The 15,791-nt window shown below is 43.1% G+C and overlaps 1 protein-coding gene across 1 annotated transcript; it reads left to right on the top strand.

The window, feature by feature from the left end:
• Nucleotides 1–1,142: 1,142 nt before the first annotated feature.
• LOC111930972 (uncharacterized) lies at nt 1,143–13,446 on the top strand. Its single transcript, XM_086901453.1, has 16 exons — nt 1,143–2,472; nt 3,203–3,295; nt 4,223–4,252; nt 5,082–5,162; nt 5,489–5,566; nt 6,439–6,513; nt 7,234–7,359; nt 9,238–9,279; nt 9,386–9,427; nt 10,231–10,263; nt 10,413–10,445; nt 10,555–10,602; nt 11,472–11,510; nt 12,096–12,198; nt 12,914–13,027; nt 13,230–13,446. The coding sequence occupies exons 1-16, from the start codon at nt 2,409–2,411 to the stop codon at nt 13,309–13,311; spliced, it is 1,083 nt and encodes a 360-aa protein (XP_086757579.1). The 5' UTR covers nt 1,143–2,408; the 3' UTR covers nt 13,312–13,446.
• The last annotated feature ends 2,345 nt before the right edge of the window (nt 13,447–15,791 follow it).

Here is a 15,791-nt window from a genome sequence, read left to right as displayed (position 1 = left end):
GTGTGACCCTGCCCATGGCACTGCTGAGGTCAAAGGGATTTGCTGGAAGCTGAGACAAGCTCTCCACTAAGACCATTGTCCACACGAAAGTGGAAAGCAGGAAAAGCTGCAGGAATGCAGCACGTGCCAAGGCAAGCAAGGTGTGTTGACACAAAGCCTTAGCTGGGGAACAGGAGGAGATGACCTCTCCTGCCATGTGTGGGGCCAAGGTCACGGACATCCCCCGACTTCGGCACAGCCTTCACCTCTGACAAAGATTTTCCCTCACTGGGGCTTCCAGAGGCTGGATGTGACATCCTTATCCCAAGGGAATTCTCCTCTGGAGCTGGGAAGCTGGATCCAGCACTCCACACTCAGCTTTGCCCAAGGACAGTGGCTTCATACACAGTTTTCACTTTACAATAAATTCACTATAAGTACAGGCAATGGCTTTGCAGGTTATGTTATTGAGAATGTGATTTACTTCCGCTGGGATTTGCCTTTCCTCTAATCATTCCTCAAAAACACCTTTCACTTCAGAACTGATTGGACTTTAGTGGAAAAGCTGTCAGAGAGAAATCATGGCCTGTTCCAGCACAGGTGTGGCCAGGGCAGTGAGCACCCCCTGTGCCAGGGGTACCTTGGGATCAGCTTTGGGTCCCCAGGATAAGAAGGACATTGAGGGGCTGGAGTGTGTCCAGGGAAGGGGACAGAACTGGGGAAGGGGCTGGTGTAGAATTGAGTTTGGCACTGGGAACACCTCCACTGTGGCAAGACACTGGAAATGGCCCTCCCCAGATTGCTGGGAATGCTGTGGGTTCAGCAAAAGCCAGGATTTATGGGATAAGAACACCTTTCAGGAGTGCAGTGTGATATTGAAAGCAGTGACAAATACATTGCTATAGCATGGGATAAAGCTGTGAGTTCACACACATCAGTGATTTCTCTTTTTCCCCAGGCAATGAGAAATAAACAGGCACAGAAGAAAGGCAATCAGCCCTAGTTTACTCCTTCAAAAATACATTAGTGGAATTCCTTACAAATACATGTACTTTTAGGGGATTTGCAGAGGTGGAGTGTCTTCATGGGCACCACAGCAGCTCTGAGATGTTGGAGCATCTTTTCCCAGCCCCGTGTTCTCTTCCCAAGGACGGGGCCCCTCTGCCCTCCAGCGGCAGCAGCCACCAGAACAACTCCGCCTTTCCCCTCTCATTTTAGCCTCTTACAGAAATTATGACACTAAATAAAATTATTTCCAGGGAGGGGAGATCTGCCAGTGCAGCAAAACTTCACTCTGTGAAGAAAGATTTACACCAAACCTCCAGCCCAAAATTATTTCACTACAAACCCTGTTTGTTTCCTAGGAGTAGATTTTTTTAGATATCTTTCAAGTGTTCTGGGGAATAGATTTGCTCTTCCAAAACCACAAAGGTCAGCCCTGTTATCCCTGCTGATTCCTGGCACATAGGATTAACCCTCTGCATGACTTCCTTGGGACCTGTTTTGTAAAGGAGACTGAGGAATGCTGAAAAAGCAGACCTTGGTGCTTCTTAACAACTAAAGTTTTGTGTTCAGCCATGTTCCTTCCATGTCACCTTCTATCCTCATATCAGGGCTCCAAATAGAGCTGCACTGTGCTGTGAAAGTAAGAAAAGCATTCTTGAAAAGAAAGGATTTATGTTCATTTTTAATTCAGCTAAGAAAATTCAGCTTTGTTTTTTTACTCTCTGTAGCTGAGTCCCTTCTCCCTGACAGGACAAAATGAGGCAGACTGGAGGAATCCTTTAGGATATCAGAGGCCATGGTGGTGTTGACACCTCACTTCATGCCAGGGACAAGACTGGAAGCTTTTTTATTGCTCTGGGGGCTGCAAATCAGACAGAGAGAACTGCACATCTGAAACACGCTGGAGAGATCTCCCAGGTTAAAGAGAATCAGGAAAATAAGAAAAACTGCTTCTTACAGGAGTAATTTTGGCAAGCAAAGAGAATTTGTTTGAGGCTTGCCTGACACTTTTAGGATGCTAATCTTTTGGCACAATCCCCACGCCAATTTAATCTGGTTAATATGGTTGTAAATTTGAAACTGTCTTAATGGGTGGCATGAGAATCCTTACCAAACAGCCTAATCTCCAAAAGTAAATCACTGCTTCCTGGAACAGCCACACCATCAACACAGGCCCACAAAGGTGCCCGGGGAGTGTTTGGGAAGATCTCGGTGGCCAGTCCGGAACAGCTCCGTGATCTCATCCGGGTGTCTGGATGTACCCTGTGAAAGGAAAATCCTCACTAAATCACTTCCTTGGCATCCATCTGGAAGTTGAGGGAGAGGGATCAGGTTGCACAGCACCCGCCTTTGATGCAGACCAGAACCCATTTGGTATAAATTCTGCAGCTGTGCTGGGCTAGGGCAGACCATCCCCAACAACCATGGACCTTCACGTGCGTCTCACCTGGCTGCTTCTGCTGAGCACCACTCTCCTGTCTCCACCAGGTACTGCCTTGAAAATCTTTTCATCCTTGCAGGGAAATGTTACAGAATTATTTACTTATACAGGCTGGCTTGATGGGAAGTGGCAGCAAAGGTTGTCCTTGAGTGCTGCTGATGAGTTTCATAACGTAGAATTGATGGTTTGTCTTCTACTTCAAAGATTCAGTCCAAATCCAAAGGTTGTATCTCAAAACACATGTATCTCAAAATACATGTATCTCAAAATATATGTATTTCAAAACATAGGTATTTCAAAATACATAATACAATATGTACAATATATGTAATATTATATTAAGATCCTATATTTCAGAATATAAACTATGAAGGTTATAGACTGAAGAAGACTGAAGAATATTCTTTTGTTTCTTTTCCGTGAGGGAAACAGCTTGTGGAAGTTGTTTTCTAAATGTTCTTCTTCTGATATTATAGTTTTAATTAAAATTATTCTATGCTGTACTTTTTAAAATGTAGAGAAAGAGGGGAAAGAAACACAGAGAAGTCTGCCAGACCCAGGTGGAAATATGCTCTGCATGACATGTTCCTTCAGATTTATAATCTTGAATGAGCTCATTTGAGCTTTATTTATCACCATGAAAAAAAGTCTTGCCAATCCCTTACAAAAAGAGATGATTTCACAGAGTGTAGATTAAGGGCTGGCTGTTTGGATTATTTACAAAACAAGAGTATGATGTATTACTTCAGGGTCAATATGTTTTATTCTCTGCCACAGCAAGCGGAGCTTGGTGGAACCAGCCAGATGGAGAGTCAGATTCAGTATGGGACAAATTTTCCAATTGGATTAAAGACAAATTTCAGCCCAAAGGTAAGAGACGTGCTCCTGAGTGTGAAGGCACCTGCAGATGTGCAGAGCTCCCCGAGCCAGCTGTGGGTGAGCTGTGCCTCAGCAGCACAGCCAGCCGTGCCCTACCAGGGTAGATCAGGGGATTCAAATTTAGACATCAGAGATTTAGCTATAAATAAGCAAATTGAGATTCACCTGTCAACTTTTGCTTTAGTTCCACCACAACCACAGCTGAGACTGGAATCTGGAGGGGACCGATGCGCCGGGAGGGTTGAAGTTTATCATGATGGAAAATGGGGCTCGGTCTGTGATGATTATTTCAGTATGAACAGTGCCAACGTTGTGTGCAGACAACTTAACTGTGGCCAAGCTGTCTCTGTCCTGGGACTGTCTTACTTTGGCCTCAGTGGAAAAATTATCCAGTTGGATGATGTGCAGTGTAGAGGAACTGAATCCCACCTTTGGGACTGCCGGCACGCCGGCTGGGGCAAGCACAACTGTGGACTCAATGAGGATGTTGGTGTCATCTGCTCAGGTAAAAATTAAAGTAATCAGAAGAAAAATTGTACTATCCTGTTCCTTTAATGCACAAAACATCAGGGTAGAGCTTGGAAATCAGGCCAGGGTTGAAAAGTGGAGGTGGGGGGGCTGCTTCTGTTTAAGTCTGAGTGACTGAGGAGCAAAAGGATACCTTGAAAAAAATAACAAGATGGGACAGCGAGCCCTGAGTATGAAAACAGTGAAAAGCAGGTAGTTCAGGACAGCTTTAGTCAACATCTGATTATAGCCAACCCCCAAGATATGAAAGGCAAAGAATAAGGAGGAAATAGAGGCCCATCCAGTTGTGAAGTAGGCATGTGTGAGTGGAAACAAAAATAATTCTTGTCATAAATGTATAATATAAATAACTGCCCAAAAAGGTAAATGTCTGTTTTTTGCTGTTCACAGATGCTATGCACTCCACAGCTGCACCAACAGGTAAGGCTGAGCTTTTGGGACAGGACTCCCAAAATTAGCTCTTTGCAATCTCCCCAGTGCTCAGAATCTAATTTTTAACTCAAAAAATCACATGATTACATCATGTAATGATGATCTTTGCAATAGTTTTCTACAAAGGCACATGCTCTGAATTACAAGTTATTGGTCCAAATTACTATTTATTCCATCCACTGCAACATTACTTATTTATATTTTCATTATTTCTTTGCATTGCTAATACAAACTGTATTTGCCACTTACCTACTAATAATTAGTGAAAACATGAAGCAAGTCTTTACACTCCAGGTCTAAGTTTCTGATTCCATTTTTTTTCTGAAATAATCATAACACCCTGGAAACCTTAAAGTACAAACTCATGTTTCTTGGGGTTTCTAGGTGTTAATTACACTCTTCATAATACCCAGTCACAGAAGAGCAGGTGTTAAAATGCAGTTTATTCTACCCTATAGAATCATAGAATCGCTATGTTTTATTATATGTGACACAGAAATGAAAAGCTGGCTCCCCAAACCATTTATTCTTAAGGTTTTAACATAGCAGCAACTGTGACAACTAGCACAGAACCCCTGATTTCTGCTGGCAAAGGCCAGGGTGAAGAACAAGCTGCAAATGTCACGTGTGGAAATTTAGAGCAACAGATGCGATTTGTTTAAAGGAGGTGGGAGGAACCCAAGTGTCCCAAACTCACTGACAGTGCTGGAAGAGCTTGTGCTGAGCCACATGAACAAAAGTTAAAGTCCAGGGATCTTTCTGTCCCACGAAATCCAAAATGTGAATGATGTCACAGACCCTTGCAATGTCTCTGCAGGTTCCTCTCCTGCTCCCAGCCCAACCCCAGCACAGACTGAGACATCTCCTGCTCCAGGGACCGTGGAAACCCTCAAGGAAGGTGAGGGAAGGGGGCTGGATGTCACTCCCAAAGCACAGGACAAATCTCATGCTTTAATCTCCCTTACAATGGCTCCTTTGCACCTTTCCAAATGATTATAGCACCTCTAGGAGTGAAACAAGGCAGTGAGGAACAAAACAAACCCACTGCCTTTGTTAGTAAATATTAAAGGAGGTGAAAGTAATTTTTTTGCAATCAAAAATAGCAGGATTTGCAATGACTCATTGCCCCATAAAGCCCAAATTTATTTATCAAGACCCATTCACATGTTCACTCCTAATTGCTGCCAAACTCTCTCTGTTTTGTATTTCCCCAACTGGCCCCAGATGTGACTTCTGCAGCTGCTACTGCCACAGAGAAAACTACCACATCGACTCCTGAAATCCCAACCACAGCTGATGAAGGTAAGAAGAGCCATTTCACATGTGCTTCTTAAAATAAATACTCTGTTAATTTGGGAGTTTCAGCTAAATTAAGATGTGACCATATAAATCTGTAAATATTCATAGCAGACAATGTAGTTTTCCTTAGTTCCTCTTTTGTGAAGGAACAGTCCCCTTACAACATCTTCACTTGAAAAATACCAGTCTGTCAGGACACAGCAGGGATACACACACTTACTGATTTATACCTCTGAGTTGTAGCTATAAAGAATACATTTTTTTAAAAATTTGCAAAGAAAAACTGTCCAGATCATTGTTATTCTGTGAGTTCAAAATTCATAAAAGCTCTGGAAACATTTAAGGCCATAGACAGGCATTTTCACCCATTTCCCTCAGCTGGGGGATGAGCCTCTCCAGCTATTCATCAGACTGATAATCATGGAATGGTTTGGGTTGGAAGGGACCCTAAAGATCACCTGGATCCAACCCTCTCCCATGGGCAGGGACACCACCCACTAAATCAGTTTTGTAATTAAACCTGAGACCTAAATCAAGTCACAAGCTCTTGAAATCACTCTTAAGCTTTTAATTGCTGCTTGCAACCATTTAGTTTCTCATCCTTTCAGCCTCCTTCCCTTTCACCACCTCCACAGAGCAAAGCAGGACATCAGGAACTGCTCCACAGACAGGAAAAGGGCATTTGCACAACATGCAGCACGTCAGAAAAACATGGTTTTTAACGTGGTTAGGAAGGGACTTCAGTGAGAAGCCAAAATGTGCTGCACAATCAGCATCTCTCAGTGCAGCTCATGGGGCATGGTTTGAATTCATCAGGAGCTGATTTCAGCCTTACCTGAGAGCTCTTTCCCTCTTGTTTCCAATTTCTTCCTCAGGATCAGACTTGTCACCTGCTGCACTTGTGGATGCGACAACCTCAGCTAAAGAAATCCTTTCCACACTGGCTGAAGGTAAGATACAGACATAATGCCATAAAATCTAATCAAAAGTGCTTGAGTTTGTTCCAAATAGGTTACTTTGATAGGATTAAAGTAAATGAATAAACCTCAAGATCAACTGCTAGCTCACTGTCTCACTGAAGAAAAGTCCAGCTTATATTCATATTAACAAAGTACAACTTCACCTGAGTATTTGGACTCGAATAACCAGATTTTAGAGGCTACAATCCAAGTCTCTTTTCCTTCAAGGATATAATCAAAAGCACATCAGCAGTCATCAGCTCCATTTTCTATCACTGACTGGTGTATTTTCTCACCACTTTCACATTCCCTTCAAAACCTCTGTTCCTCCTTTGCATCCACTTCAGTGAATGAGGAGCCCGAGGCAATAACTACACCAGGAATCCTAAGCACAGCTTACATAGGCGAAGTCTGAGTTGCAAAATCAATTTGGAGCCTAAGTGAGCCGAGGGAAAGCCAGACTGTGTGCAAAAATATTGCAAAGAAGTTTAATAAGGAGGGCTATGAACATATTGCTTCGTTCTCTAAGCTAAGAAGCTTAAATATCCAACTACTAAATATTGATTTATTGTGGTGTTATGTGGTGATAAAGACTTTGTGCTTTTCTAGCAACATGGCAAATCCGAACAGTTTAACCAAAATTCAATTGTGGTTCCTGTTCATGTTGGCCAATATTTTTTTTATTGTTTCTCCTGCTTTCTTCCCTCAAAGCTTCAGGAGATGATTCTGTCACAGAAGCAGACAATCTGAGCACTTCTGCCCCAGCCACAAGCAGCCCTGAGCCATCAACAACTCCAGCACCACAGCCTACAGTGAAGGAAGCTGAGAAAGAGCCAGGTACAGCTGATGGTGCTGCAGTGTGTGCCCACACCCTCCTTTTCCCATGCTCTTTTCTGGAAACTCTTACTCTGGCATCCATTCCCCAGTACACTTTGCAACCTTTTAATGAATTAATGCTTTAATGAATTTAAGAAACAATTTTTAGGTATTAAAAAAATATTCTAACCACAATTTCACCAGGCAGTGAAGAATTATCAGTTGCTCTTTTTCTGCCTTTTTCCTGACAGTCATTCCACTTTCAAAGTGATAGAAACAAAAATTTTCCTTCTTAGAAGATTCTTTTGCAGAGTTCTGGTCAGATTTTGCTGCTTGCCTTCCTTGTTCAGACAATTTCATCTTCTCCACACCGTGTGTAACAGGGATGCTGTTCAATGGTTAAAGGGAAAAAATGCTCCTTTCCAGCTCTACTAACTTTATTACTTCAATTTGTACGTAATGAAGGTGAACTGTGTTAAAGTCTCAGGAATATTCAGCGCTCACTGATTCCTTTAATTATATCCTACACTTAACAAAGAATTTTCTTTGGAGAGATACAGATATTGATTATTTTCTTTTACTGATAGTGAGAAGTGTCTGTTCATCTGTCTGTAGTCAGCCCACAAGAAGACATTAAAGATTCTTGAGGCTGTTACTTAATCAGTTCTTTACTTGCTGATAAAGTCCCCCTGAAAGTTTTAGATTGCTGATATTTTAGATTAATTAAATAATCAATTGATTTAAAAACTTTTATGGGAAAGCTGCCTCCCTCCCATAAAACCATTTTTAATATCAGCTGAATAACAACAAATTTCTTTCTGCCTGCAATTCAAGGCCTAGATCCAAATAGAGAATTTTTAATCTGCCTCTTTCTCACTATCCCCACCTGGATTTAGACAGCCAAAGCAGCCTTGAAATAGTGCTAAACTTTCTATTTAACACTTTTCACCATCCCCGATGAATACTCAGCACCTGGATTAACAGGTTAATTAGCATTTCTCTCAATTATCTCATATTTGGCAGTCTTGTTTAGAATTAGATCTTGGGGAAGGAGCCAAGCACGTTGCTGCTGCCAGTTCTGCACAGCCAGAACTTCTGCAGAAGGAAATGCTTGGCACGGTGCTGGGGTGGAAGGAGCTTTGATCATGGCCAGCAAAAAGGAATTAAGGACGAGGAGTCCCAGGAAAAACAGCCCTCACCAGGGATGGATGTGCATTAGTTGGTCACAACCAACTGCCAGGTGACAGCAGAAGCTCCCAGAATGAAAACCTGGTACCTCTCAAGGCGTGAGACAGGTGTGTGCACGTGGATGATGGCCACAAACCAGCAGGGACCCCAATTACGCTGCTGGCGCCGTCTCCGAGTTCCCTCTCTGAAAGAAAAATACACTCCAGGCCCATAAAACTAATTTGGGACTTCAGATCTCTGAAAGCCTTTCCCTGTGAAAGGGAGATAAATGTGTGGAGTGTTCTGTGAGTGGCCAGCTCTCAGAAATGAGCCTGAGCTGAGGAAATAGCTCTGCCACTGTTCTGGGGAAGCGGTGCTGTGCCAAGCCTCTGTTATGTGAGGGAGCCAGCAAGGATGGGGGGACAGGCTGAACCAGGCAGTGTTTAAAGGATGGGAAATAAACAAACCCAAGCCATAACCCTTAAATTGCAAGTTATCCCAGAAAAATTAGGCTCTATCACTGTTGTATCTCAGCCCTAATTTCCTATAAACAGGAAATGTTGTAGGTCTCAGAGGAAAAGGACATAGTTAAAAATGCAAGCAATATTTAATTTCACCTTTTCTTTCTGTATTAAGTAATACAGCATTACTCTGGCTCATATGCTATGGGTCCTGGAGAAAAAAAATATACATTTAAATTGCACACAATATTTAATTTAATCTTTTTCACAGCAAAAGTTTCTCCTGCTGCTGAAGCTGCAGATGTAACCACTTGTAAGTAAAATGGCATTACTGAGGTATACATGCTATCAGTCTTGGGGAAAAAATAAATATATTTAACGTGCACATAAAATTTAATTTCACCTTTTCTTTCTCACAGCAGCAGCCTCTCCTAGTCCTGCACCAGCAGACATTACCCCTGGTAAGCAATAAAGAGTAACTGTGGCCTACATGCTATGGGTGTCAGAGGAAAAAATATACATTTAACATGCAGACAATATTTAAATTCATATTTTCTTTCTCCCAGCAGCATCCACTGCTGCTCCAGCAAACACTACCACTTGTAAATAATAAATAATACAGTGTTGCTCTCGTTTATATGTTTAGTTGTCTAAACATGCTCTGGTCAGGTATTGACTGCCTCCCTGTCTCCATAATGATATAATCTCAGGGACTGGAGCTGGAGATAATCCAAATTGCCTTTCCTTTGGCTTCCAATAAAGCCAATAAAGGAGCAAAAGGCAAAGGAGGAGAGCTGGCCCTGATGAAAGCACTCAGGAAGGAACAGACACACGACATCAGTATAAACTCACTCTTGCACTTGATCGTCCCATTCCCAGAAAATCAGCCTTCCTGCACTTCCCAGGGCTGCATCCCAGTCCCTGCACGCCCTGGGCTGTATTTGCCATGGGAGTGGACACATCCAGTGCCCACCAAGGCAGCCACAGCCCTGCGTGTCAGAAACTCCATCCACCCCAAACTGGAGCTCAGCAAACAGCCCCAGGCTCCCAGAGCTGGCAGAGCCTGGCAGAGGCAGCACAGGGATGTGTTTTCCTGCCACTGGGGCTGCTCCCACTCTGGAACTTTGCCCTGGGCAGCAGCACCATTGTCCAGCCCTCAAGAGAGACCTGCAAGTCCCCTGAGGTCTGGGTATCTCTCACCTGCCCAGCGCTGGGAGAACAGTTTTTAACCTGCAGTTCTGTTTTCTCTCGTGTCTCTGACCAGCCCCTGCAGAAGACACAACACCTGGAGCAGCAGGTGTGTATGACTTTAGGACATTGGTCAGAATTTCAGGATCAAGCATCAGCTTGAATAAAATCCTGCACCACTCCCCCTTGACAGCCCTGGCTTTGCCCACACAATAATGGAACAGATAATGAAGTGTGGTTTTGTTTTCTCTTTGACAGTCACGACCAAGCCCACAACAGCTGAAAACCCAGGTATTTATTTCTGGCCATTTCTTCAGCTGTGGTGAACTGTATTTCATGTGAGTCATCTGTGTCTTTAGAACATGGACAATGTTTAACTTCATCTTTTCTCTTCTCACAGTGACAAGCTCACCTGCTCCAACTCCTGAAACAACAGCCATTGACAGTAGTAAGTGATGCAGATTTACCCTGGTTTATACCCTTAATCCTCTACCAAAGCTGGGATCTGATGCTGTGCTGGCAAGCCTCCCTTGTCTCCACTGCATGCATCATCTCATGAAATTAATATTGTACTTTGGGGATAATTCTTCTGGCTTCCATACAAATCAAGGGACCTGAATTGTTGGTGTTGATGTGGGAGGAATACCTGCTCTGCTGAAAGTTCTAAGGAATTGGAATTCACTGGGGCAGACACACTACACCAACATATATTCAGATTTCTTCTAGATCACCTCACTCCTAGAAAGTCAGTCTCCCTGTGCTTTCAAAGTCACATCCCCACTGGAAGTTGAGTCAGTGGTAATCCTGTTGACATATTCAGTGGTATTTGATTTGAACCTTAGTTTTCCACAGTGGGCTTTATCTTTTGAAAAAATTGAATTGCAAGTTCTGCTCGCTAATCAATAACGTTCTTAGAGAGCAGACCAAGGGTTTCTTTGAGAGTCTGACCATATCAGCTACACTTTGATAAAAGGCACTTGGCTGCTTTGGTAAAACATGCAAGAAACTGAACTTCAGCTGCAAAGCAGACATTTGAGCCTGGGGGATTATCACCCCACACAGAGGGATAAACAGAATTAAATCTTGTTCCCATTAATGCCAGTAATATCACTTGTACTACTCAAGCCTCCACACTTTCCTTAGTATGAAACCTTTGTCCATGACAATTCTATTCCTCAGAACTGTTGCTAATAATATTTCCTACTCCTAATGTGTTCTGCTCATTACAATGTTTATTAACTGATGGCATCAAAGCACATAGTTTTATCAGGTCACTTTTTAACCTTTTTTTTTATTTTTAATTTTTTTTTTCATGAGAAACCCATCCAAAGACAGATGCAGCAACTACAGGCTCAGGTAAAGTATTTGATTCTTTCTTCTTTTTAATGGCTTCTCTTCCTAAGGGCAGGATACTCTGGGTAAGAGATGTGAGCTGGGAAGGGCTGGCAGTTCACTGAGTGCAGGGGAAGTGGGAGAGGCTGGATGCAGGCAGAGAGATTGGGAATGCCATGGCCCAACCAGGGATCACAGGCTGCTTGTACAGGGCTGGCAGCAGAACCCTCCTCAGTGCTGAGTGCCAAGGGGATGAGCTGGCCCAGGTCTGCATCATCCATGGTTAAAAAACGCCTGAAATGTCCTCCCATAGCCTGCCCTGTGCTCTGGAGGGCTCACAGGCAGAGACATCTCATGATCCTGGAAAATTCACCCTCTGCCAGGAGAGAACAACGCCAAGGAGTTACCTTGGGGTGAGCTGCTAGTTGTAGGAGGGAGAAATGAGCTTTTAAGGGAACATCACCAAAGGGAGAGAAATCCATTTCCTTTCCACTCAGCTGCTATTCCAGGCCCACATTTAAATTTGCAAAGCCAGTATTTAATGTGTGCTGCATTTTGCTCTGTGTTCACCTCTGGATTTTTAACATCCAGTTCCTTCCTCTGCAGCAGATGTTGTTCCCCTGCCTCCATCCGTGAGGCTGATGCTGCTGTCATACCTAAATAGAGTGTGCCAGCCAAGGAGACCTGGGATGCCAAGAGTAACACTGGAAGGGTAAATATTTATTCATGCATGTCGGATACCCCAAACATGATCTCACACAATTTTCTTACACCCTTCAAATGCTCAGGCACAAATTGATTTGACTATTCAGTCATACCCGTACGACCAATTACTAATCACACTAAAATTTTGGAAAACTTCACTATTTCTGCAGCATTCTTGGTGCAAGTCTGTTGATCCAGATGTCCCTGGAGCCACTCCTGCTGGAGTCACTGGTTTATGGCACCAGATGATGATGGCAGGGTTTCAAAGACATGTCAGAGGGGCTGGGATGCTGGTGTTGTCTTGGCTGTCCAGGGGAATCCTTCAAAGGCAGCTCTAAGCTTCCAAAAAGCTAAATCCTTCTTTCAGGGTTGGGATATCCCTTAGTTTGTTTTAATTAAGCATGAAACATAGCAGAGTGTGCAGTAAAATTCCACTAACTCATCACTTTACAGTTTATAATGTGATTTAATAGACATTAACAAAATCTCACGAGGTGCTTTACACTTATGAAATCTGTATGTGTTGAGATGCACATTACACCAACAGATATTCAAATTCCATGTAGTGGCATTTGTGCTCAGGAGTTCAGATTAACATCACAGCTGGACATTTTTGGAAGAAAGTTTCCTGCAGCCGAGGAAACAAACAGGCTTAGTGAGCATGTCACAATCATTACATGACAATTTATATGTGGGGTTGATGGTTTTATTTCCTTTTTCAGGTGTGTGAAGGACCCAAGCTGTGGGAATCACCTTTCACCAAGCCAGAGGCTTGTCCAGTTCCATTACAGAGCTCCTGTACACCCCAGAGTTTGCCTACGGTGCAAAGCATCAGGGTGCAACGCACAACCTTCTGCTTTCCAACCCTTCCCAAGGGACAGGCCCCCTCTTCCTCCTCCCCGACCTTTCCCAAGGGACAGGCCTTTCTATCCTCCCCAGCGCTTCCCAGGGAACAGAGGCCCTCATTTCCCTGGCTACCCAGGCCCTAGGAGAGCCAGGAGAAGTGCAAGTGACAGAGTTATTATCATCATCTCATAGGAACGATGCCTCTGACCATGACGTCATGTTGACTGCCTCTAGACCCGTTCATTGTGTTCCAAGATCTGCTGCTGACTTCTAAAAATATACTAGTGGGTGTAAATCTAAAGGTACTTAATCTTAGCTGAACTTGGGTTCTTTCATTTCAGACCTTTCAGATCTATTCAGCAGATTTGTAAAAGCCTAAATTTCAGTAAATACTCTCAGTGACAAATAATATTTGGATCAACTGCCTGTTTTTTTTCATCAAGACTTTGTTTCCCTCTCGGTGTTCCTTCAGTTGTAATCATGCTCAGTTCATACAAAACTCCACCACACTGATAACCCTGTGTTCTGCTTCTCACAGATAATGATTTAAAGGGCATTTGGTTCTGATGGACACAGCATTGATTGGCAGGGATCCACATGCCAGCTCCCACACTCACTGCAGCTTCACAGCCAGTCACAAAAAGGGATGTTAACATTTGAAAATTCCTTGCAAGTATGTGTGTGGGTTTAAGAAATAAAAGGCTACACAGAGTAAATGCAAATTTAGCATTTCCAGAAACCAAAGGGAATTCAAATGCTGTGCAATATCTTTAAGCATGTATTCAATGCCTCCACACCTAAAGGCAGTGTTGTAAGTACGTTTCAGTGTGAAGAGACAGTTGCATTCAAAATCCTTAAAGTAAGTTAAAAATCAGAGAGAGATGTTTTAAAGAAGGCATAGGTCTGAGATTAGAAATACATTAATAGAGTATTAATAGTACTAATAGAGTAGCATACGTACATACAATAAATACAGTAGCACTACAAATGCATTATATATCCATTTGCTTACAAAAGAAAATGGTTTTGTCAAAAAAAAATAATAATACTATGAAAAAAAAAGCACCTGGCTGTGCTTCAAGAAGGTCTTGGCTTTTCTAGGAGAGCTGGAAGAAGCCCTCTTTGCACAGCTGAGGGGTTTGTGCTGCCTGGGTTGGAGCCCTGGCTGCTCCCAGCCTGACCCAAGGCCAGGTACCAGCACACCTGGGACACTGGCACAGCCACAACCCCAGGAGCTTCAAAGGCTGGGGACTCACTGCTGCACTGAGAAAAACTCTGGAGTTCAGAGCTTTGGTCCTCATGAGACAAAACAGAGTGAATATAGTGGAACAGGTATTTTGTTAAAGCTGTGCTGAAAGGAATTCAGGATTTCAGGACTGTGCTTGTTCCCTTGCCTCAGGTAGGAAAGGCAGATTCCTTTTGCCTTCTGTAGTTCCTAGTGTGGGTTCTTTCAGAACTAAAAAAGTTCTGTCCACAAACAAGGTTGCAGTGCAATCTTCTTTTAATCTGTGACAAACATGAACCTGGCTTTGCTTATCCCTGGGTGTTTCAGCAATATATTCATGACAACTCTTTTACAACAGTTGCACTTCACAACCTGAGGAATCCTCAGCAAGGGCAGGGAATTGCTTGCCCAGGGTAACCTAAAGGGAGAGATGTCAAAATGAAGGTGGCAGAAACCAAGCTCCTGTTGGTTTCTCCTTCCTGGAGCAGAGGGGCAGAATCACCTCCCTCACCTCCCTTCTTTTGAGGCAGCCCACACCCGCTCATTTTCACGGCTGCACATGCACACTTTTGGCTCATGCTGAGTTTCTCACCCACCAACACACCCAAATCCATTCTCCAGGCTGCATCTCCCGGCAGGAAAGAGCCATCTCTCCATACACATAGAAAACCAACATTGGACTGGGTCCCATCTGCTTGAAAAGACATCTCAGGACTGCTGAGCACTCAGGTAAGAGGGAAAAATAAGAAATAAATGTATGTATGCATGTGCTTCACTCAGTTTTAGTGTTGGTACTCCAGATAATAAACACAGCTGACTCACTCTAGGCCAGGTTGAATCCTCCCACTGCATGCACTGGCCAGAACAGGAATAAAATGTCTTTATTTATTTACAGTGGTGTCTCTATAAAGTCCTGGGAGCAGAAACCAAGCCTTTAAATTAGAGCTGTAGAGATGTTTGTAAGACAGCTCAGCTTTGGTGCCATTTGCAGTCTGATCTACAGTGGTCAGGTACAGAGACCAAATAGAAACTACAAAATACGGAAAAGCTGTTTTTAAAAGCTTGAATTGCTACTCCCACTGTGCTTGTTGCTCTCACTTTAATGGAGCCCAAAGCTCCACCTGAGAAAAGCAATTGGGACACTTGCTTTCAGGTATCACATCTAGGTAATATTTGGAATTAATCTTGCTCATAATAGTACTTAGAACAATTCTTTAAAATTATTAAACTTTCTAAACTCTAGCAACATTTTAGGTATGTTCCCATTTATTTGAATAGTGAAAGATTTTGCATCCATACATGTGGAAGTGGACACATCTGTAATGTGAAAAGGATTCAAGTGCAAACAGAACACACAAGGTATTATAGAACAGAATGAGTTTTACTGAGGAGCAGATAGAAAACCACCAGAACTCCAAGTTGCCTTTTTTTGCCCAGCTTTGCTTTATCAAATGTCTCAAATCTCTCTCATGGTGACAGCACTGCTTGGCAGAAACCTGGCTGCAGCAATACCAAAGAACTGAACAGCA

This window comes from Cyanistes caeruleus, chromosome 8 (genome assembly GCF_971803275.1).
Source record: "Cyanistes caeruleus chromosome 8, bCyaCae1.hap1.1, whole genome shotgun sequence".
NCBI lineage: Eukaryota > Metazoa > Chordata > Aves > Passeriformes > Paridae > Cyanistes > Cyanistes caeruleus.
This window is presented reverse-complemented; position numbering and strand designations above follow the sequence as displayed.

What these genes read in the sequence shown, in the direction of transcription:
- LOC111930972 (XM_086901453.1), top strand. Translation starts at nt 2,409, where the DNA reads ATGGACCTTCACGTGCGTCTCACCTGGCTGCTTCTGCTGAGCACCACT. An exon ending in CTCCACAGCTGCACCAACAG is followed by an intron (nt 4,253 to 5,081) that starts GTAAGGCTGAGC and finishes ATGTCTCTGCAG; the next exon opens with GTTCCTCTCCTGCTCCCAGC. An exon ending in CGTGGAAACCCTCAAGGAAG is followed by an intron (nt 5,163 to 5,488) that starts GTGAGGGAAGGG and finishes AACTGGCCCCAG; the next exon opens with ATGTGACTTCTGCAGCTGCT.